The sequence below is a fragment of the Labeo rohita genome, chromosome 16 (genome assembly GCF_022985175.1).
Source record: "Labeo rohita strain BAU-BD-2019 chromosome 16, IGBB_LRoh.1.0, whole genome shotgun sequence".
NCBI lineage: Eukaryota > Metazoa > Chordata > Actinopteri > Cypriniformes > Cyprinidae > Labeo > Labeo rohita.
The window spans coordinates 7,412,714-7,435,524 of record NC_066884.1 but is presented as its reverse complement, the minus strand read 5'-3'; the positions used below and the strand labels follow the sequence as shown (position 1 = coordinate 7,435,524).

The following is a 22,811-nucleotide window of genomic DNA, read 5'->3' as shown; positions in this document are numbered from 1 at the left end:
CAAACACACATGCTTACTTCAGTTTTCTATGTGATTGAGTTTCCTAAAGTGATTTTGGATGTTTTAGTGGAGGCCATGTACTGATTGACGGTGACACTGATTTGGGATACGTTGAGGATGGAACGGCGTGTGGGACGGATCGCATCTGCTTTAACCACAAATGCCTTCCAGTGCAGGAATTCAACTTCAGCACGTGCCCCGGCACCAACGAAAGGGTGATCTGCTCCGGACATGGGGTGAGAGATTGTGTGTGGTGTGAACTGGGACAGTTGTGTCACCCACTGATCTAGTTTCAGCTGAAAAAAACATGTGCATATGCATAAGTGCCAAATGCCATGAGTAAATAATTAGAAGGAAATTAATACTAATGTAAGATGTGACATAGTATTATCTTATTTATTGTAAAAATTAATGCACAAAATACCTGACAGCTTTCATTCAAACAGCGAAACCTGATATTGATACAGAAAGAAACATCACTATATTATTATTTTCCTTTATACACAATAGACTTATTTGTGCGGGTGCAGCCATTTGTACATTTTATGGGTCTGGCTTCCGGTTTCATTCGTGTCCGGCTATTTTTAGCTGTACAAAACATTCATTTTGCTGTTTGATATTGCAGATTTGTGTGTCTTACCATACTATTTTAATGCATTATCTTATTTATGAACACACTGGTTTGTAGTCCAAACAGTTTTGCTGTTTGCTGCATGTTGTTATTCTCATAATTTCTCTACAGTGGCTAATAAACTGTAAGTCTCACCCATAGGCTTACTTCTGTGTTGAAGAATAAGGTGGATAGGCTAATGGGTTTATGTAAAGTTTGTTTTAAATTCACTTAAATTAAAAGTTACGGTATTTTTTAATGTTCTGTAATAGTTTCAACACTACAGTGTTGAGTAGCTGTATTTATATTTTTAAAAAATGCTTTATGTATCAGTATTGGTATTGCTGATACTGGCCTTCATTCATAGTACTTAGTAAAAAGTACAGGGTATAATTTGATCAAACAAGTATTTAAAATATACCAACCTTATATTGTTCTTACATCATTTGGAAAACATATTAATGTCTACAAATGTTTTTGTTAGATGTGGTTAATGGCGATTACAGAAAAATGTGCTATTAATTAGCTAACATTTTAATGGATTAACAGCACTCATTTTAATTTAAAATAATTTGTATATATAATAAAAAGACAATAATAAATTCTCGAAATGTAATAAATAAAATAACATTTAAATAATGCTAGATTTATGTTTGGTTAATATCAAATATGTGTTTAAAAATGTACTCACCCCCGTGTCATCCAAGATGTTCATGTCTTTCTTTCTTCAGTCGAAAAAAGAAATTAAGGTTTTTGAGGAAAACATTCCAGGATTTTTCTGCATATAGTGGACTTCAATGGGTTGAAGGTCCAATTCGCAGTTTCAGTGAAGCTTCAAAGGGCTCTCAGCTGAGCAATAAGGGTCTCATCTAGTGAAACGATTGATCATTTTCTAAAAAATATATAAAAATGTATACTTTTTAACCACAAATGCTCGTTTTGCACTAGCTCGACATCACACATTATGTAATCACATTGGGAAGGTCATGCATGGTTAGTTCTTCATCTGTTCTTCCAAAAGGTAGGGTAGGGCGAAAAACTCTCTTTTTTTTTCAACCTCAAAATCGTTCAATATTGTTTTACCTTTTTGTTAAGGGCATTTGACTTTCTTTGCACGCTAGCTTTGTAACCTTTTCAACATGACTACGTTTTGCACAAAGTCAAGCTAGTGCAATACAAGGATTTGTGGTTAAAATGTATATAAATCACTGATCGTTTCGCTAGATACGTCCTTTATTCTTTGTCTGGTATCGTGTAACGCCCTTTGAAGCTGCATTGAAACTGCAATTTGGACCTTCAACCTGTTGGGCACCATTGAAGCTCACTATATGGAGAAAAATCCTGGAATGTTTTGCTCAAAAACCTAAATTTCTTTTTGACTGAAGAAAGAAAGAAACTAACATTTTAGATGACATTGGGGTGAGTAAGTGAAATTTTTATTCTGGATGTGAACAAATCCTTTAAAGGGTCGTCGGAAGCAAAGTTCACTTTTACATGTTGTTTGAACATTGATGTGTGTTGGCAGTGTATGTACAAATCTACCCTATAATGATAAAAATCCATGCAGTGGTTTTTAATTAATCTGTAAAAATAATATTTCCTTTTTCAAATTGAGCCGTTCTCAGATGCCTGTTGGTGTGGCGTCACACAGACAGAGGCCGCTCCCACGATAGTTGATTGACATGAGCGTCTTACCTCAGATCAGCTGTAACAGTTCCAGTAACCTCCATTGTTTCGATGCTGGAGCAGGGATGTAAATTAGACAAGAATATCTCCGATTGAACGATTGAGGTGTTGTGTTGCTGGATGTAACAATGAACATAGTGGTCGTCATTTACTCCCGACATCTGAGCCGCTGAAAATGCAGTGGATTATGTTTGTTTGTGAAGGGAATGCGCCTCCGGATTTTATTCGCGCAAATCATTCATGATTCATCTTAACCTACATCAGAAGTGAGTATAAGGGATTTTTTATGAATCTCTGCAATCACCTTTCCTAATAACGTGGTAGTTAACAAGTTTCGTGGCTAAACGCGCTAAATGCAGCTAAAGTAAACAATCTCTCGGAGCAGCTCGTCACTCCACAGAGAGAAGAGAGGGGCGGGGCGAGCAGCGCTCATTTGCATTTAAAGGAACAATCCCTCAGAATGGGATGATTTTTGCAGAGCTCATTTTGACAAGGTAAAAAGGGTGTTGTTTTACACAGCCATTGAGAATTTTTAACCAAAGTATATTATAGATTTTTCATTAAGACCCTAAAGAATTATATCAACTTCTGATGACCCCTTTAATACCCCTGATATGTAAATAAACTATTCACTTCATCTTTTTTTGTTGTAGAGAAAGATTTAGTTAAATGCTGCTCTTTATTACAGTGTTTTGACTTTATTCTGTAAATGGTATATCTATGTGTGTGTGTGTGTGTTGTAGGTGTGCAGTAATGAGCTCAGGTGTGTGTGTGACCTGGGCTGGGCAGGTGAGGACTGTAACTCCACATCTTCTTTGAGTTACCTGCTGGTGCGACCCACAGCCAAAACATCAGGTAGGCCAAACTTTCACTTTCCCTTAGTCTTCACAAGGACCACTTCCACTATTTGGAGATCCTTTACCAACACGCATTACAAAACCAGCTTACGACACAAGTCCAGAAGAAGCAGGCATGCCTGTTATGTGTAAAGGCCTCTTGTTTAAAGAATCTGACATCTCTGAGCATATTTTGTAGGTCATTTGTATAAAACGAAAACATGAATTGATTTTACCACTAGTAGTGTTCTATTAAGCACAGTATGAAACAGTGGCACCACCATTATTAACACACTGAAGGACTTATTTAATAATTTTAATTTATTTAGAAAAAAAGAACAGCTTAGAATTTTTAGATTATTTAATACATTTAACATTTTGAATCTACTTGACTTTTAAGTTTTAAGCTGTTTCAGAGCAAATACATAAACATTAAGATCAAATATATATTAATATATGAGAGTTTAAAATCTCAGGATTATTAAGTATTATTTTTTTCATTAGTCTGTTATTCTTCTGTTCTGTTACCATATTCATGTTCAACAGTTCATTCACCACTCACACACATTTCACACGCTTTTAATTTCTCTTTTTTTATTTTTCTGTTTCATGGCTTTTGTTTATACGCACTCGTTCTTTGTGGACAGGCTCATGTCTTTTGCTGGAGTGACAGTGAGTTTAGATTTGAGTTGTTGTTTGGTGTCGTTTCTCTGTCGTTTTGTCGTTTACTCGCCCCATCGTTCCTCCGTGTTTCTGTCTTAATGAAAGCTAGCAGTGTTTATCTGCTGTGCTGTGTTGTTATAAACCTTGTCATATACCCTGTTATATGGATTTGATTTGTATGGATGCCTTTACCATGCAGCCTCCGTGGACAGAAAGAATTTATCAAAATCTTTTTTCTAGTTTCTGTCTCTATCTGTTTTAATTCAGTCAAAGATTGATTCTGGCATGCAGTCACCTGGACAAAACAAACATAAAAAATTAGATTCTGTATCTATAGGAAATTCGTTTTGGTTTGTCCAGATGATTGCAGGTCAGTGTTTACTTTTAGTTGCTGTGGCTACACATTGAATGTTCTGTTCCTCTGACAGGCATCATCACTACTAACATCATCATCGGGGCCATTGCGGGCTCTATCCTGGTCCTTGCACTGATTCTAGGCATTTCTGCATGGGGATACAAGTGAGTCACATGACTGCAGGTCCCTCACTAGCTGATAACATTTTAAAACTTTAGTTAAAAGGATAATTCTAACATTTACCTTAATTTCTTTCCAAACTTTCTTTCACTTAACTTAGCTTAGAAGCAACAGTTTCTGCCACATACAGAACCAAATAATATACAGATTTGTCTTTTTATTATGCTTCTCTCTGGATGTTTTGTGTTAACTGTGTTTTTTTTTTCTTTGTCTTTTGTCCCCCCTGTGAAGGAGCTACAGACAGCGTCAGTATGCTGAGTCTGACGTACACAGAAGATTCTGTCGGTTTGTCTACCCTTTTCTTGATTTTATAACTCCATTTTTATGTGATGTGTGAGCAAGTGGTTTTGAATTATCGCTAAGGTTATTATTACTGTTCATACTTCTGTTTGTCATGCAATTTTTTTGGGTAAGTAAGATTTTTGAAAGTTTTTTAAAGAAGTCTCTTAGACTGACCAAGGCTGCATTTATTTTACCCGAAATACAGTAATACTGTGAAATTTTATTGCAATTTAAAAGAACTTGTTTCTGTTTTAATATATTTTAAAAAGTAATTTATTCCTGTGATGCAAAGCTTAATTTTCAGCAACCATTACTCGTCTTTAGTGTCACATGATCCTACAGAAATCATTCTTTAGTGAAAAGAAACTTAAGAGGAACAGGATTTTTTTTTAAATAGAAATCTTTATTGTCTCTTTTGATCAATTTGATGAATAAAAGTATTGATTTCTTTGAAAAAAAATCTTACAGACCCCAGACTTTTGAATGGTAGTGTACTGTACAAACAGTGTTCAGATTTAAAGGGTTAGTTCACCTCAAAATAAAAATGTAGTTGTTAATTACTCACCCGCATGTTGTTCCAAACCCGTAAGTCCTTTGTTCATCTTCAGAACACAATTTAAGATATTTTTTTAAGAAATCCGAGAGCTTTCTGACCCTGCATAGAAAGCAATGTAACTACCACATTCAAGGCCCAGAAAGGTAGTAAGGACTAAGTTCACGCTTAATTTTATGAAGCTACGAAAATAAGTTATTTTACTTTTCCCATAGCTTAAAAAATTATAGTTGAACCACTGATGTCAAATGTCACACCACATTTTGACGATGCCCTGAATGTGGTAGTTGCATTGCTGTCTATGCAGGGTCAGAAAGCTCTCAGATTTCAACAAAAATATCTTAATTTGTGTTCCGAAGATAAACAAAGGTCTTACAGGTTTGGAACGACATGAGGGTGAGTAATTAATGCCAGAATTTTCATTTTTGGGTGAACTAACCCTTTAAGATTTTTCCCAGCTCGGTTTTCAGATCAAACCTTCTTCATTTTGTCAGTCAAATGCCTCCGGGTGATTACGTGAAGAAGCCTGGAGACGCTGATTCTCTGTACAGTGACATGCCGCAGGGCGTGAGCTCAAACTCCGGCAGCAGTTCCAAGAAGAGGTCTGCTTACTTGTCTCACCTCCAGATCAACACCTGCTCTTTCACTCCCTCTATCCCTTCCATCAGCCAAAACATCTCTCTGTTCGGCTTCAGGTGTGCTTCATCTTCAACTTCATCTTCATCCCTTTGCCTGCTCTGCTAACAAATAGTGTAAAAGTTTACTTTGAAAACAAATAGGAAAGTTAACTTTGAGAGCTCAAACTTAACTTTATTTTTCATTTAAGTATCAACTTTGTCTCAGATATTTCTGTGAAAATACTTTGAAGACTTAAAGGGATAGTTCATCCAAAAATGAAAATGCTGTTATTAATTACCTCATGTCATTCCAAACCTGTAAGACCTTTGTTCATCCTCAGAACACAAATTAAGATATTTTAGATGCAATCCAAGTGCTTTCTGACGCTGCATAGATAGTCTTTATGCGATGGTTTGGTTTGGACTGACATGAGTAATTAATGACAGGATTTAAATTTTTGGCTGAACTATCCCTTTAAGTTCATACTGAGATCTCTGACTTTAGGTATCTTTGCAGATCTGAACACAGTGTGAGACATTGCGATCTCTTCTGAAACTCTAGAGTAGACACTTGTGAGAGTACTGGGGTATTCTCCGCAGGAGAAAGCTGGGTTTAGTCACATTGCTATTTAGGAGATGCAACTGAGATGCTGGAACAGTCCACTTAAAGGAGAAGTTCACTTCCAGAACAAAAATTCCCAGACAATGTACTCACCCCCTTGTCATCCAAGATGTTCATGTCTTTCTTTCTTCAGTCGTAAAGAAATTGTTTTTTGAGGCAAACAATTCAGGAATGTTCTCCATATAGTGAACTTTGAGTTTGAACTTCCAAAATGCAGTTTAAATGCAGCTTCAAAGGGCTCTAAATAATCCCAGCCGAGGAAGAAGGGGCTTATCTAGCGAAACAATTGGTTATTTTCTAAAAACTTCTATTTTCTAACTTCAAATGCTCGTCTTGTCTAGCTCTGCATGTACTCTGTGTATTCCGGTTCAATACAGTTAGGGTATGGTGATGTACGGACGATTTTGAAGTAAAGAGGAGAAAATGAGATGGGAGTTTTTTGACATACCCTAACTGTCTTATAATAAACCTTAACCTGAATACACAGAGTTCATGCAGAGCTAGACAATACGAGCATTTGAGGTTAAAAAGAATATAAATTGTCGTTTTTTTTTTAGAAAATAACCGAACGTTTTGCTAGTTAAGACCCTTCTTCCTCAGCTGGGATCGTTTAGAGCCCTTTGAAGCTGCATTTTGGAAGTTTAAACTCACAGGAACCATAGAAGTCCACTATATGGAGAGAAATCCTGAAATGTTTTCTTCAAAAAACTATTTCTTTACGACTAAAGAAAGAAAGACATAAACATTTTGGATGACAAGGGGGTGTGTACATTATCTGTAAATTTTTGTTCTGGAAGTGAACTTCTACAGTTCATGTTTTAGACTTAAGCTATAATAATTCCTTTAAAACATCTTTAAAATAAACTGTGCAGTTCCTTCTGCAGGAAGTCATTTTTAGTCAAGACTCAAAGGTTTTTATTCCTTCTTTGTTGACTTCTCCACTGCAGGTTTGTCCTATGTTTGTGCTCAAAACTGTCTGTTTGTCTTTCTCTTGGTTATTGTTAAAGTCCTATCAGGCTCTTGTATCATTAATACTGGGACAGTAAGTAAGTCAGTGTCTTCATGGTGTCCTGTCTTCATGATCTCATGCTCATCTCGCTCATTTCAGTGTTTCTTCTGCTCATCACAGTGATGCGGGTTATTCCTGCTTTACAGTATCTGCTTAAAAAGATAAAACTTTAAGGAAGTACATGATGTTATTTGAATAATGATGATGTCATTAAAGAAACTAACTTTTGTTAAAAAAATTTTAAAAAGATTAACAGGGATGAAAAGTGAAATTGAAGACAAGTAGAAGACCTATAAAATGATTGTTAATTACAGCATTTCATAGAAAACATTGCTAGACATTTTGATTAAAGGAAGGAGAAATTAAAAAACTAAACCCCTGCAATATTGCTTAATAGTTTTCCATAATAGTATGCAGCACACAGAGACATGGGAAAAACACATTTAATTGTGTGCAGAAGAAAGCAAACTAATATGATTTCTAACAGTGAATCAACATTAAAGTATACTGCTTAGTAGGAATAACCCATGTGACGTCTCTGTCATGTGTTTTCCGCATACAGAACCCTTTTAATCTTTGTAAATGCATATAACGCACTTCAATGAGAATTCCTCTGTTCTTTTGTCTGAAGATCTAACGGTCTGTCTCACTCCTGGAGTGAAAGAATCCCAGATGCCAAGCACATCTCTGACGTCTGTGAAAATGGACGGCCCAGGAGCAACTCATGGCAAGGTAAGGCAACCATAAATCACAGATGCTTTTCTCTTGTGGACTGTGTGTAAACGTCTTACATGTGAAATATCTTTTTCAGGTCAGTACTAAATAAAAAATAACATACATTTTGTATGATCCATGCATTGTGCATGGTAAAATAATTAACATTTTGCAGATTGTGCCAGAAGGTGTATGTAAACTTTTGACTTCAACTGTTTATCTGTTTTAAATGACAGAGCTTGGATCAGATTCGTCTCAGCATTCATACCATGTGTTCTCCTTTTCTATCGATGCAGGAAACATCACAGGTACCCGTAAGAAGCTCAAGGGGAAGAAGTTCCGTCCTCGCTCCAACTCTACAGAGTAAGCGATGCAGTGGTGAAATTGTACAGTGATTGATGTAGATGTTGGACTTTGCATGGAGTCTTAAACTCTATGCCATGTCAGTACTACAGTGCGTAGAAGTGCAAACAAATTCATTGAAACGTTCTGTGTGTTTGGAGTAAATGTTGGTGTGCATTGACGTGTGCATTGGTTTAACCTTTGGAACGAACAGCACGTTGAAACTGACCTGCACGTCTGTCATCATCTGTATGAACACAATCTACACTCTGATTCTGATTTCAGCTTGATGCTCGTTTCTGCACCTGAACTCTTTTTTTCAAACGCATGTGACTGACCACAACTGAAACTAAAAACAACATGCAGCTGACCTACACAAATACTACAACTTCATTTTCTAATATTCATTTAAAGACTTAATGAGAAATGCATTAGCAAGCTGCATTAGACTTCTAAGATGTGCTTTAACGTTAAATAGCTTCATGGTTGTAGAAAAGTTCTGCTAAATTTAAAGAAACAGTTCATTGAAAAATAAATCATCATTTACACATCGTCATTCCGAACTCGTATGACTTTCTGTCTTTAGAACACGAACGGAGTGCTTTTTTATACTTAACCATTTAGTAATCAGGGACTGTTAAAGAGATAGTTTACCCAAAAATGAAAATTCTGTAATTGATTAATGAACCTCATGCCGAGACCTTCGTTCATTATCAGAACACAAATTAAGATATTTTTGATGAAATTCAAGAGCTTTCTGACGACAGACAGCAGTGCAACTGAAACATTTTATGGCCCAGAAAGGTAGTAAGGACATCATTAAACTATTCTATATGACATCAGTGGAAGAGAAGAAATTGTTGAATAAAGTTATTTTTGTTTTCTTTGCACAAACAAGTATTATCGTAGCTTCGTAACATTACGGTTGAAACACTGATGTCACATGGACTATTTTATTGATGTCCTTACTGCCTTTCTGGGTCTTGAATGTGTCTGTTGCATTGCTGTCTATGCCGGGTCAGAAAGCTCTCGGATTTCATCAAAAATATATTAATTTGTGTTCCAAAGATGAACCAGGATCTTATAGGTTTGGAATGACATAAAGGTGAGTAATAATTTAACAGAATTTTCATTTTTGGGTGAACTATCCCTTTAAGATATTAAGAAGAATCAAAAAAGCAGTCTGTATGACTCATGCTCTATATTCTACTATATTCTACTGTATGCACTAAGTCTTCTGAGGCCATATGATATGATATGAGAAAGAGATCATAAAAATAATTACTGATAAACTTAATCTCTCCAGAGCTCTTAAATATAATTTGCATTCATCTATTCAACCTTGATGCTTGAAGAAATATTATATAGTGTAGATATTATATTACTGCGAAAACTGTGATGCATTATCTTGTAAGGATACTTTCTTTTATGAATAGAAAGTTCAAAAGAACTGCATTTATTTGAGATTTTTGTAATGTTTCAGAAGATTTCTTTCAGTTTTTTCAATGCATCCTTGCTGAATTAATGTGTCTAGTTCTTTATTAATATTTCAAAATGCTTACTGACCCCAAACTTTTGAACAGTAGTAAACTTTTTTTTTTGAATACGCACATGTGTGAATGAGATATTAGTGCTACAGTAAGGGGAAGATTTTCATCAAATACAGCTTAAATTTCAGTTGTTTCCTTACCAAATGTTTTGTATGGCTATGAAGGTGTTGCGCAAGTCATATGGATTACTTTGAATATTCTTTTTTTGGCATTTTAGATATTCACTAACCCATATTTCATTTTCATTGTATGGAAAATATTATAATGATTTGTGTTCCACTGAAGAGAGAAAGTCAAATGGGGTTGCAACGACAAGTAAATGATGACAAATTTTGCATTTTTGGGTGAACTGAGGTCAATTGGATGCTGACGTTTACAGCAGCTGTTTTTTTTGTAAAGTCTTACATTTTTTGTCCTGTACCAGCCACAATGCGAAAAAGCTTGATGATATCTGTGTAGGTGCTGTAGTCTGATCTCTCTCACCTGCATCTTGGACCGTAAAGAATTTCAGTGCTGCTGCTGTCTTTTACCAACTTCCTTCTTTATCCTGTTTCTCCTATCTCTCCTGTTCTTTCTCTTCTCCCCTACCCTTCCCTTTCTCTATCTCTCTGTTCACCATCGCTCCTTCCCCATCCTCCTCCTGCAGGTATTTAACCCCTTGCGTCAAATCAGAGTATTATGTAACTAAATGGGTAGAAGATGTGAATAAAAACACTGAAGGACCTTATATTAGGTACAATAACATCATATCTGTCCCCTATTCATCAGTTTCCCTCCTGAGTTGTTCGTTTCCCTGACCAAATATAATTTTTCAGAGATGAGAACTGAGTGTTAGGGTTTGAAGAGCACTTGCTGGCAGAAACTACTCCATTCAATATATTTGTTCCATTTTGATCTTCTAAATATGTATTATTTCATTGTTATAACTCTTCAAAACTAGAACACTAGACGTTAATCTGCAGTGTCACATTAAAAGTGGTGTAATGCATATGTATATGCATGAACATTTCTACAATTACAAGGATTAACAGTATATCCAGTGTTTGGGAAGCATAAGTCATAAATGTTTGTCCTTAGAAATCTTCCATTCATACTTCACAATACAGTCGTTTAACTGATCGCTTATCTTTAAAGGAGACAGAAGGCATTTGATAATCAGTACATCATTTGATGTAAACATCAGTAATCATGTAATGCAAGTATCCAGGAATGCCTTTCATATGATCATCTCACAAAACCAAGAACATATTCAGATAACATTTCAGTCCAAAACCAACAGAAATAAATGTTTTTTTCACATAGAAAATATTTTTAGGACCATTATGGGGTTTTTTTTTTGGCATTGTGACGTTATTTTAATGGCAAAAAGGGCATTTAAATAATTTAAATTTAAATTATTGTAATGCAAATAAATAATTTATATATATAAAGCCAGTAGTAGCACTGACAATATCATGTAAACATGGCTGAGAACGCAAAAAGAGAAACAGATGAACTGAATCACTAGTGAGTCATTTACACTGGATCTGCTCTGATTGATTCAATCTCATGACTTCAGTCATTCCTTTCAAGTGATTCACTAGCAAAAACCAGATCAGATTAAAAGTCAGAATGATGACATTAAAAAGTCGCTTCGAAGCGCTCCAGCCAGAGCGCAGAGCGTGAATAGTTTGATTCAGGTTGGAACTTCGGAGCGGGTTTATGAATCTTTTGCTTCAGATCGGAACTTCGGAGCATGAATCGTGCATCGTTTGATTAAGAACAGGATTCTGAAGCAGGTTCACAAGTCATTTGATTTAGATCGGAACTTTGCAGCGGGTTTCTGAATGTTTTGCTTCAGATCGGAACTTCGGTGCGCGGATTGCGAATCATTTGATTTAGAACGGGATTCTGAAGCAGGTTCACGAGTCATTTGATTTAAATCAAAACTGTGGAGCGGGTTTGTGAATGTTTTGCTTCAGATTGAAACTTTGGAGTGTGGATTGCGAATCATTTGATTTAGATCAGGATTTCGGAGCGGGTTTGTGAATCGTTTGATTAAGATTGGAACTTCCGAGTGCAGATTCAAATCATTTGATTCAGATCGGGACTTAATAAATGATTTGCGATCTGTGCTCCGAGTCCTGATCTGAAATGATGTGTTGCAAATCATTATTCAAATTGGGTCTTCAGAGCATGGGTTGCGAATCATTTGAATTAGATCTGAATTTCGGAGCGGGTTTGTGAATCTTTTCCCTCAGATCGGAACTTCGGAGCATGGAGCATAAATCATTTGATTTAGATCGGGATTTCGGAGTGGGTTCTCGAGTCATTTGATTTTGATCGGAACTTCGGAGCAGGTTTGTAAATCTTTTGCAGATCACGATTCATTTGATTTAGAGCGGGATTTCAGAGCAGCTTTGCGAGTCATTTGATTTAGATCGGAACTTTGGAGCGCAGATTGCGATTCATTTGATTTAGATCGGGATTTCTGAGCAGGGTTTGTGAATCTTTTGCTTCAGATCGGAACTTTGGAGCTCAGATCATGAATCATTTGAATTAGATCGGAACTTTGGAGCACGGAGAGTCAATCATTTGATTTAGATCGGGTTTCAGAGCAGGTTTGCGAGTCATTTGATTTAGATTGGAACTTCGGAGCGTGGATCGCATATCATTTGATTTAGATCAGGATTTCGGAGCGGGTTCGTGAATCTTTTGTGGATCGCGATTCATTTGATTTAGAGCGTGATTTTGGAGTGGGTTTTTTTTGAGTAATTTGATTTAGATTGGAACTTCAGACCGCAGATCATGAATAATTTGATTTAGATCGGGATTTCGGAGTGGGTTCATGAATCTTTTGCTTCAGATCAGAACTTCAGTGTGTGAATCGTGAGTTATTTTAGAGCAAGTTTGCGTGTCATTTGATTTAGATCGGAACTTTGTGTGTCATTTTATTAGTGTATTTTTATTTATTTATCTTTTTTTGGAAATTAAAAGATAAGACATTGTTTGATAAGTGAGATCTCTGATTTAATTACTTGAAAATCAAAAGAATAGTGCTTGAAAAGTCCTTGAAAGTCTTGGAATTTCATTTTACAGTATCTGTGTGAACCTTGTAAAAATGACTATTAATGAAAATCACCAGTTTTGTGTGAGAAACTTTAAACATTGTCACAATGCCAATCATCATTAAAATGATGAAAATCATGTTCCTAAAATGATTTTATTAGTGTGTATATATATATATATATATATATATATTATGTCATTATCATATGTATCATAATTATGTAATTAATTTTACTCAACATAATATTTTCTTTTGATTTTGGACTGAAGTATAGCTAGGATGTGTTTTCATGTGATCACTCAGGTGCTCTGTGTAGGTTGTTGTATTTGTGCATCTGTGTGTGAACATCAACAGACCAAACCAAGCCTCATTGATTGTAGTGAAAGCTCTGTGTTTCATTTTTGTTTTTTTTTTGTCCTTCACTGTTCTGTCCCTCTCACACTCAGTGTCCCTCTCTGCATGCCGGCTGTTGCTTAAATATGTCGCTTTTGCACTCTATGATGTCATCATCGTTTGGCTGCCATAGTCTCTGTGACGATGATCACATGTGTCTGACCCAATCACCTCATCACGTCCGCCATGTTTGTAAGCCCACATGACGCCGGGTATGTTTGTACGTTAAACATCCCAACAGCACTACATTGTGCTTGCAGTATCTGCCCAGCTTCAGTCTCCAGTAAGAGCCAGTGGGTATTTTTGTGGCAAGGACTGATGAAGTTAGTGATTTTGGATGATGGCTTGCCGTGGAAACACTCCCTCTGACCTCTTCAAGGGGTCAAAGGTGACAGCTCCATGTTTGTTAACGCTAGTATCCGGTTCACGCACTACAGTACTAACGTCACATCTCTCCGTGCCCTCAGGACACTGTCACCCGCCAAATCGCCCACTTCTTCAACGGGCTCCATCGCCTCCAGCCGGAGATACCCCTACCCCATGCCTCCCCTTCCGGATGAGGAGAGGAAGGCCAACAGACAGAGTGCCAGGGTAAGACATTTCCTACGGGAATTATATCAAAATGTAATTCATGCATTGCTAAGAACTTAATTTGGACAACTTTAAAGGTGATTTTCTCAGTATTTAGATTTTTTTGCACCCTCAGGTTCCAGATTTTCAAATAGTTCTATCTCGGCCAAATATTGTTCTATCCTAACAAACCATACATCAATGGAAAACATATTTATTCAGCTTTCAGTTGATTTATAAATCTCAGTTTCAAAAAATGTACACTTATGACTGGTTTTGTGGTCCGGGGTCACATTTAGACAATTTCTTCAGAATAATGATTTAGCTCCTTTGTTTCTCAATGGGTTATAACACTACATTTTCTGAACTATAATGTGTAGAACTTTTACTTTAGATGGTCAGTCCACTAGTGCTGCTTTAAGCAAACTCCGAAACATTTACAACATGTAATTTTGTTTTGAAGCAGTAGTTCAGAACTTGTATCAAACTTTCAAAATTCCAATGGTTCGCCACTAGATGGGCATCAGGGTTATTATAGTCAGTTTATGGCTCATTACTCAAAAAATGAATTGTTTATTAATCGTTACTAGTTACACCTTTCAAAAGTAATAATATTACTTTACTTATTACTTTATAGCAACAGTAGAAAGTTGTAACTACTAGTTATATTACTTTTCCTTCATGCCCCACAGAAGTTGTAATTTTCTCCTGACAAAATCAGTGCAATGGCAGTATTTCCATTTATAAAATTATGAAAATAAATCTAGGAATTATTGGATTTTGGATTTCAAATCAGTAATGGTTAAGGCATCAAAAGTAATTAAGTAACAAGCGGTTTTATGGATGTAATGTTATTACTGAAATCTTATTCGTAAGTAGTTACACTAGTTACTGCAAAAAGTAATATTATTACTGTAACTAGTTACTAGTAGCTAGTTACTGCCCAGCACTGATTATACTGTAAAACTAAAACCATAAAAAAATTGTTACTTGAAATAAAATAAATGCTAAGCTTGAATAAAATATTTATTTTTTTGTTATTTCAACTAGTTTTCAAGTAAACATGTCTCACTTTAATTATGTCAGTATAGACATATGTAAAAACAACAAAAACTAATAAAAATAACAAAAACACACAACAAAATTACTAAATCTTTAACTAAAATTAACATGAAAGCAGAAAACAAAAATAAAATCTAATTCAAAATACTGATGAAAAAAATACAAAAATAACCCATGGACAAGTTTCTAATGGTTTTTTAACTCATATTTGATTAGTTTTATAATGTAGATTAAGTTCTAATTAATTTAATACATTTTAATACTTCAGAATTATTAGATAACAAAGTCACCATTACTATTTTTGGTCATTTTGTTTAAACACTAGAGTTAAAAAAATGCATGGATAAAATGTGGTTCATTTTTAATTTTTTTTAGTGACTTTTAATGCTTATGTGTATATAATACAATGAAAATTAAACTTAATTGCTTCTAATTTACTTGTTTGTCAAGCCCTGCCTAATAACAGAAAACAAGGACTACAAATTTTTACAGAACCGTTCGTATTTAATTTGAAGGTTACATTTAATAGATTACAGTTGTATCAAAACTCTTGCAATTGTTTTATAAAAAGTGTCATCAGATGCATTTACACTGTTTTGACCAGCAGATGACGCCATCCTGTGACGTTTCGAGTGCTTCAAAAAAGTGAATAATTTTTACAAAAGCAATTGGTTCAGTTGATCCAGAGCTATGAAAAGCTTTGTTTTCCCATTGGTACATCCATTGATTATATAAAGCACTTAGTCAAAAGTAAACTAGATACCTACAAACCTGGGGCCAGGTTTTTCTAAGAATGTTCCTAAGTGCAGTTCTTAAATATTTACTCAAGAACATCTAATTTTGCTGAAGATTTTGTGCCACCTGCACATTACCATAATAATCATAATAAGCATGCAAATAATGTTATATTTACTAGCATGAGTTAATTTTGTCTGTGTGTGATTTGTTCCAGCTGTGGGAAACGTCAATATAAAAGAACTCCTCGAAACTGGTCTGCAAAACTCCGTAAGGATTTTCCTCTGCTTTTGTATGAATGAGAAAACGAAACCAGTAAGAAAATAAGGAATTCAAATGGAGAAACAAGGGACGAGTGAATGGAAGAGCTGGGCGTGGTCTCCTCCGATGTCTGTTCAGCATTTGTGGCGTAGAGCCGTCTTACCCTGGACGTTGCGGAGCACGGTATCAGATTCCCATTCCTGCTGTCATTCGTAAACAAGACTCAGGAACACGATTTCATCACGAGACAAACCCCGAATGGCAGCCATGCTGAACAGATACAGAGACAACGGCAGCCACTCGTGCCCTCGTTAAACCCCGCCCCCTCTCGTGACCCCACATACGACCAGCCCCGCCTCCAAACACATGCTGTCTTGTGATTGGTGCCCTTGTTGCCCGGGTGCAAGAGGCTCATGCAGGAGCAGGAAGTTAACTATTGTTTTGAACGCACGCTGTCACTGTAGAACCTACTGCTGTATGCATGAGAAAACATGTTTATCGATTCCTTGTAGTGTAACGATGTACAAATGTTTTAAGATCTTTCACTCAAGGGTGCCGCATGTATTGAAGGACAGCTTCGTAGGCTGATAAGATTCAATCCCGTTTGAACCCCCCCATGCCCACATTACAAGAACATCATCCGGTCCCGGTAATCTTTTCTCAGAGAATTTTGTACATATGTCATATAATTCAGAGTGAAGTGTGAGAGTGTAGTATTTTTCGGTTTTGACATTTGGTTGTGGAGAGCGTGTCTGTCCTGTGATTGTCTTCATAAATTAACAGAATCCATCTTAAGCCTAGTGCGTGCTATAAGACAGAAGCACCGTTTCATTAATTCTGCATCAGTCCCAAATCATGGCAGCACATCGCAATCAGAAATACTATTGTAATAAGCACATTTCTATTTCAGATTGTGTAAAGATGCTAAAATGAATTTTAAAGTCCAACACCCTGCAGAGGTAATAGGTAGACCCTGGCATCTCTTTGGATATAATGGGTGGAGATTTAAAATCTGTGTAAAAGCAATTCAGAGAATTGTTTCTAAACACATTATAAATGTTAGAAATGTATTGCTGAAAACACGTTGCAAAGACTGTGAACAATGTAGTACTGAATTGTGGAGTTAGATCGTTAAACAGTTTTTCACCATTTTTGTGTTCAAGATTTTTAGGCGGGCCTGAAATCATGGCCCCTCTCTAACACTATAATAACTAGAGCGTATTCGCCTGCTTAGTTGCGAGTTACTGTCATTATTGTTAGTTACTACAGCCTACAGTATGCTAGCTAACTATGCCTTTGTCACATTAATGCATGTTACCTGTGGCGGCATTTGACTGTTGAGAGAGGCGGCAGCTTTCCCACGAGTGGGCGTGGTTTCAGATCTGCCGGCGGACACGCCCCCAGCGTTTGCGAGCAGAGAATGCTGCTTGTTTTTTCAAGATTTTGATCACTTTTATTTACTTGGCGTTTTTTTTATCTTTCAAATTTGGCTGCATGGTTAATCAAATATTTTTTTGTGGAGTTGACAAACTCAGAACACGTGTTTTATATCCACCATCATAAGAACGGGCCATTTGTAAATTTTATGGGTTTGGCTCTGGTCTCATCCATGCCCAGCTATTTTTAGCTGTACAAAACAGCTCATTTTGCTGCCTGATAGTGCACATTAGTGTGTCTTACCATGTTATTTAAATGTATTATCTTAATTATGAACAAACTAGTTTGTAGTACTAACAGTTTTACCGTTTACGTTATTTCCCTGTAGCGGATAATGAACCGGAAGTCTCACCCATAGGCTTACTTTCGCATTGAAGAAGAAGGTGGATTGCATTACTCGGACTTTAAGGTCTGACCCAGTGTTGCCAAGTCCACAGTTTTCCCGTAGAACTGGGCTACTTTAACACTGTTGCCACAGGTTGTTTTTAAAGGTCCACTGAAGTGCTTTGAAACACACAGCGTCATTCTATGTGTTGACGTAATTTCAACTAAAACAGGAAGTCAGTCCCACAGCCCCGCCCCCTTTTTAAAATAGCTAATAGTGTTTCGTTATATCACAGCTTGGGCTAGAGCTGTTGAGCTCGGTATAGTTGCATTTGAGATCTCATCCAAATTGCTATAAATATACCATTCTGTGTAGAATTCACATATTCATACTAAAAGCCAAAATTTAATTTTAAATTCATGGGGACTTTAATCTCCATGGGTTGAAGCGATTCCATTAACGTGATATTTAGCTCCTGGAATGTGAATTTTACTAGGGGTACCCCACCAAAAAAATGTGTATTTTACCCACTTGAACACAATTAAAACCAGGGGACCCCCTCCGAAACGTGATAGTTTTGAGTAGCAATTGGGCGGGTTTTGTTGTGAAAACCTGGCAACCCTGGTCCGAACCACACGCTAATCCTAATCTAACCACTCAACACAAGAGACCGGGTTTAAGCGGACTAGATGATTGGAGAATCTGACATCGGAGAGAAGTCTGCCATTTTTAATGGAAGATTTGTTGTGACAGAATGAAGAAAAACGGGTAATTGCAACTTTTTATCTACAATTTCTGACTTGAGTTGTTTCTCAGAATTGTGAAATATAAACTCAGAATTCTGATTTTTTTTTTTCCTGAAGTTTATGTCTTATAAAGAAGTCAAAATTGTGAGATAGAAACTCAGAATTATGAGATAAAAAGTTGCAATTACTTTTTTCTTTGTGATTTGTTTAAGCATTACGAGGTCAAAAATGAAATAATGCATGGGCAAATTTGTAGAGTGTTTTCATGATCATCAGTCGGCCATATTGGTGGCACGGAACGTAAAAAATACCATTGAGCTGAACGAAACTTGCATATTTAGCTGATTATTGCTGCTGAAAATGGTCAATTATTGTCACGTTTTGGGCTGTACTAATCGGTCGGAGCAGTAAACACATTTGGAGTACTATAGACTACCAGAAGTTATAACAAATCAAGCAAAAAACTGTCTGAGGAACAAAAAGGCATTTGTGGTTGGCCAAACTGAACCAGGATTTCCAGGGCAAGAATCTTGACAACATTCATGTTTGTTTTTATCATTTCCAATCAGATAGGTAAAGTATTAGGCTAATATCTTAATTAATACTGCTCGTACGGATCTTTACCACCTATTAACTTTAGTTTATCAAAATAATGTGCCCTTTCCTGCTCACTAAGTCCTTCTCTATATGATTTAATAGCTTCCACATGTTTTTTCTGTGGTTTAGACAGAATAAATTAGCAGAACAATGCATTCAGTAGTACATTAACCATGCAATCCATGCTGTTGTTTACATCCGAGGATCGCCAATATGGCCACGCATGCGGGTAACTGACCAAATCATGACACAAACCCTGTGCAAAAAAGTACAAACCCTCTAGATCAACAACATAAATTAAGATAATTGATGAATTAAAAAATCTGCGCTAGTAAGTTTGTGACACACACAGTCGATTAAATGTGATGTGCTACCATAACAAGAGGAGAGAAAATGAAATGAGCTTCTGAATTGTAACGTGCACAAGGCTTTAGTTTGTCTCTGTTGGTGTTTCTAATGAGTTTTCCCACTCATGCTCAAAGCCGAATGTAATTGTTTCATTTTCATTATCATAATCTTCATCTCACCTTATTTATAATTCTCTAGTAAGCGTAAGGAATGTGAATTTAGCTGATTGTTTTGGGTACTTGGCTTTTTTGTGATAAATGCTGCATTCATGAAAACAACAGGAACAGATTTGCTTATCTTGTATCCACCTTATCATTGTAACCGTAAGAGCGGGCGCAGCCATTTTTAACCAGAACGTGCGAGGTTTCCGGTGTCAGCCCGGTTATTTTAACTAAACAAAACAGTCTGTTATGATGCATAATATTGCAAGCTTTAATTCATTATGGTAATGATACATACTGGTCTGTTACTAGCACAAATAGTTCTACAGTTAACTGCATTTTGTTTTTCTTCGGGTTATTTACCCATTGCATCTGATGAAACGGAAGTCTCGCACATTCACACAAAAATAGCTTACCTCCGCATTGATTTTAGATCAAAAGGTGGATAAAACGAAAGCGAAATGCAAGAACTGAAGGAAATATATGTCTGTCTGGTTTTATATGAGAGACTGAACTAATATACTCAACTAAAACCCCGAAGATGTGTGAATGTAAGACTAAACATATTTCCTTGATCATTGATGATGTTTAGGGAGGAGATTTTTTTTTAAACACATTCTCCCTGAATAACATGTATGTAGACTTGCTGTTATGAACCCATAATCACGGTTTTCTGATTTCGTTAAGACGTTTGTTTACAGCATGACTCTTCACGCTGCAGTATCCCTCTGGTCACGTGACCGCCCGGCCTTGATAGATCGCCTACTTCTGGTCAGTATTGTATTAGTAATGGCAGTTTTCATCTGTACATAGTCTGCTGTGCGTCCGACCTGTCGGCACTGAATTTTTGCACTCTGCCTGTAATCCACGAATAACGTCCCGTAACATCGCCATGATGCATATGAAGTATTTTTAAGGTAACTTTGTAAAGTCTTTCCCCCCTTCCCAGTATTACTACTTGTACATATTTAACCCCGACGACAATTAAGTGCTTTAGAATGATTACCACCGCAATAGGTTTTGTGCAAATGAGGTTTTTATTTCATGTAACAGGTCGCCTTTGTACATCACGTGGGACACTGTTTCTGTGTTTGTATTTGCAGTTTAAACACACCGTCAGGAGACTGAACTCACACAAAGAACACGAACAATAACTCAGTATAGTTTCGCTATTTTGTTTATAATAACTGACCATCTGAAGCAATACTCTCTGCTCACTGTGACCCTGACCTGTCCGAAACAAATGCACACTCGTACTGGAATAAACGTGTCAGTCAAATCCGAGTCGGATGCCAGTCATATTAATCGATTTATCGGGCGTCTCAGCACATTGATCCCTGATCGAAAGACACAACCAAAATACCTATGAATGTATTTAAGAAAAATCATATTTTCACCCATAACCACACCCACACTGAGATCTTTAGAAGCCTGTTTTCACCACAGGATCAATAATAATAATTATTATTATTATAGTAATAATGATAATTAAGGTAATTACTTTTTCTCACAAACAAGTGAAATAAATTTTTTTTTTTTTTTTTAAAAATTCATTTTCAAAATTTTGAAGAAAATGTGGAATTGCAAGATATAAACTCAGAATTCTGACTTTGTCACAATTCCGAGTTCATATGTCGAAAATAATTTTCCCGCTACAGAATAAAAAAAAAAAATTAAAAAAGGAAAGTGAGTTATATAATAATAATATAAACAATATAAAAATAAAGATAACTGGCTTTTTATTTAACAATTCTGGCTTTTCTCATAATATGTCACCATTCTGAGTTTTTTTTCCTCAGAATTGCAAGAAAATTTTATTTTTCTTTTATTATAATTTTTTTATCATATGGTGAAAACACGCTACTATAGCGATATCTGTGGAAGCTCATTTCTGCCACTGAATAAAAAAGAAAAAAAAGGTAATTGCGACATTTTATATTACAGTTCTGATTTTTTTTCTCATAATAGTGAATTTACACAGTTGGGAGTTATAAAGTCAGAATTGCGAGATATAAGCTCACGTGTGGCTTTTTTCTCAGAATTGCAAATTTGTATTCCGCAATTTTGACTTTATAACACGCAACTGCAAGAACATAGTGTTTTTTTCCGCCTCAAAATTGGACTTTATATCTCACAATTCTGAGAAAAAAAGAGGTCAAAATTACGAGAAATTGTGAGTTTATATCTTGCAATTCTGACTTTATAACTTGCAGTTGTGACTTTATATCGCGCACTGAATAAAAAAGGTCAATGCGACATTTTATATCACAATTCAGACTTTTTTCTTGCAACTGCGAGCATACATTTCACAATTTACTTTTTTCTCTGAATTGCGTGATATGAACACAATTGAGAGCTATGAAGTCAACTGAGACATAGATGCAATTCTGAGAAATAAAGTTAGAATTGTGAAAGATAAGATTCTGACTTTATAACGCAAGAACGTAAGTCCTTCCCCCCCCTCAATTAAACTATATTGTACAGTTCAGAGAAATAGTCAAAATTGTGAGAAAAAAAAATCTGAATCGCAAGATACAAACTCTCATTTACGAGAGAAAAAAAAAGTCAGAATTGAGTTTTTAATCTCGCTGTTCCGACTTGCAATCCTAAGTTTTTATCTTGCAATTCTGACTTTATAACTCGCAATTGTGTTTATATGTCACAATTATAAAATGAAAAAAAAAGTCGCAAAAACCTATTTTTTTTAGTCAGTGGCGGAAACAGGCTTCCAGAAATCTCTCTCTCACACACACACATACTGAAATCCAGGACAGCGTTAATTGGAAGTGATTTTTTTCTTTGCAGCTGTAATTGACATCTTTTTCATGCCTTATGCGCAGTCAGCCACTGTCACACTCTTTGTTGTTTCTCTTGTGTTCGCATCTGACCGTGTACACAGTGTTGTATTCATAGATTCTTCATGGCTGTTTTTGTTCATTGTGTGCTGTACATAGACTGACAATTAAAATGATAAATGCTCATTTTTTTCATACAGTATCCATTCAGTATTGTAATATATTTAAGATAAAAGTAAAACTTTCATTCAAATCATGTCTTCTGTGTTCTTGTGTAGTTGCAGAACAATTCCCTCTCTCTGGATGAGCCACA

The 22,811-nt window shown here is 36.0% G+C and overlaps 1 protein-coding gene across 2 annotated transcripts in view; it reads left to right on the top strand.

Moving 5' to 3' along the window:
- adam22 (ADAM metallopeptidase domain 22) overlaps positions 1-22,754 on the top strand; it is an 81,504-nt gene extending 58,750 nt beyond the window's left edge. Inside the window, exons 23-32 of one of the 2 annotated variants that reach the window (XM_051132248.1) lie at positions 68-236; positions 3,040-3,151; positions 4,224-4,314; positions 4,562-4,615; positions 5,660-5,767; positions 8,045-8,145; positions 8,424-8,490; positions 10,666-10,752; positions 13,929-14,052; positions 16,046-22,164. In XM_051132248.1, coding sequence (XP_050988205.1) covers positions 68-236; positions 3,040-3,151; positions 4,224-4,314; positions 4,562-4,615; positions 5,660-5,767; positions 8,045-8,145; positions 8,424-8,490; positions 10,666-10,752; positions 13,929-14,052; positions 16,046-16,066 — 934 coding nt within the window. In that variant the 3' untranslated portion in view covers positions 16,067-22,164. Of the gene's footprint in view, positions 1-67; positions 237-3,039; positions 3,152-4,223; positions 4,315-4,561; positions 4,616-5,659; positions 5,768-8,044; positions 8,146-8,423; positions 8,491-10,665; positions 10,753-13,928; positions 14,053-16,045 lie in introns of both variants that reach the window. The other variant, XM_051132249.1, reaches the window with a different exon arrangement.
- Positions 22,755-22,811: the final 57 nt, after the last annotated feature.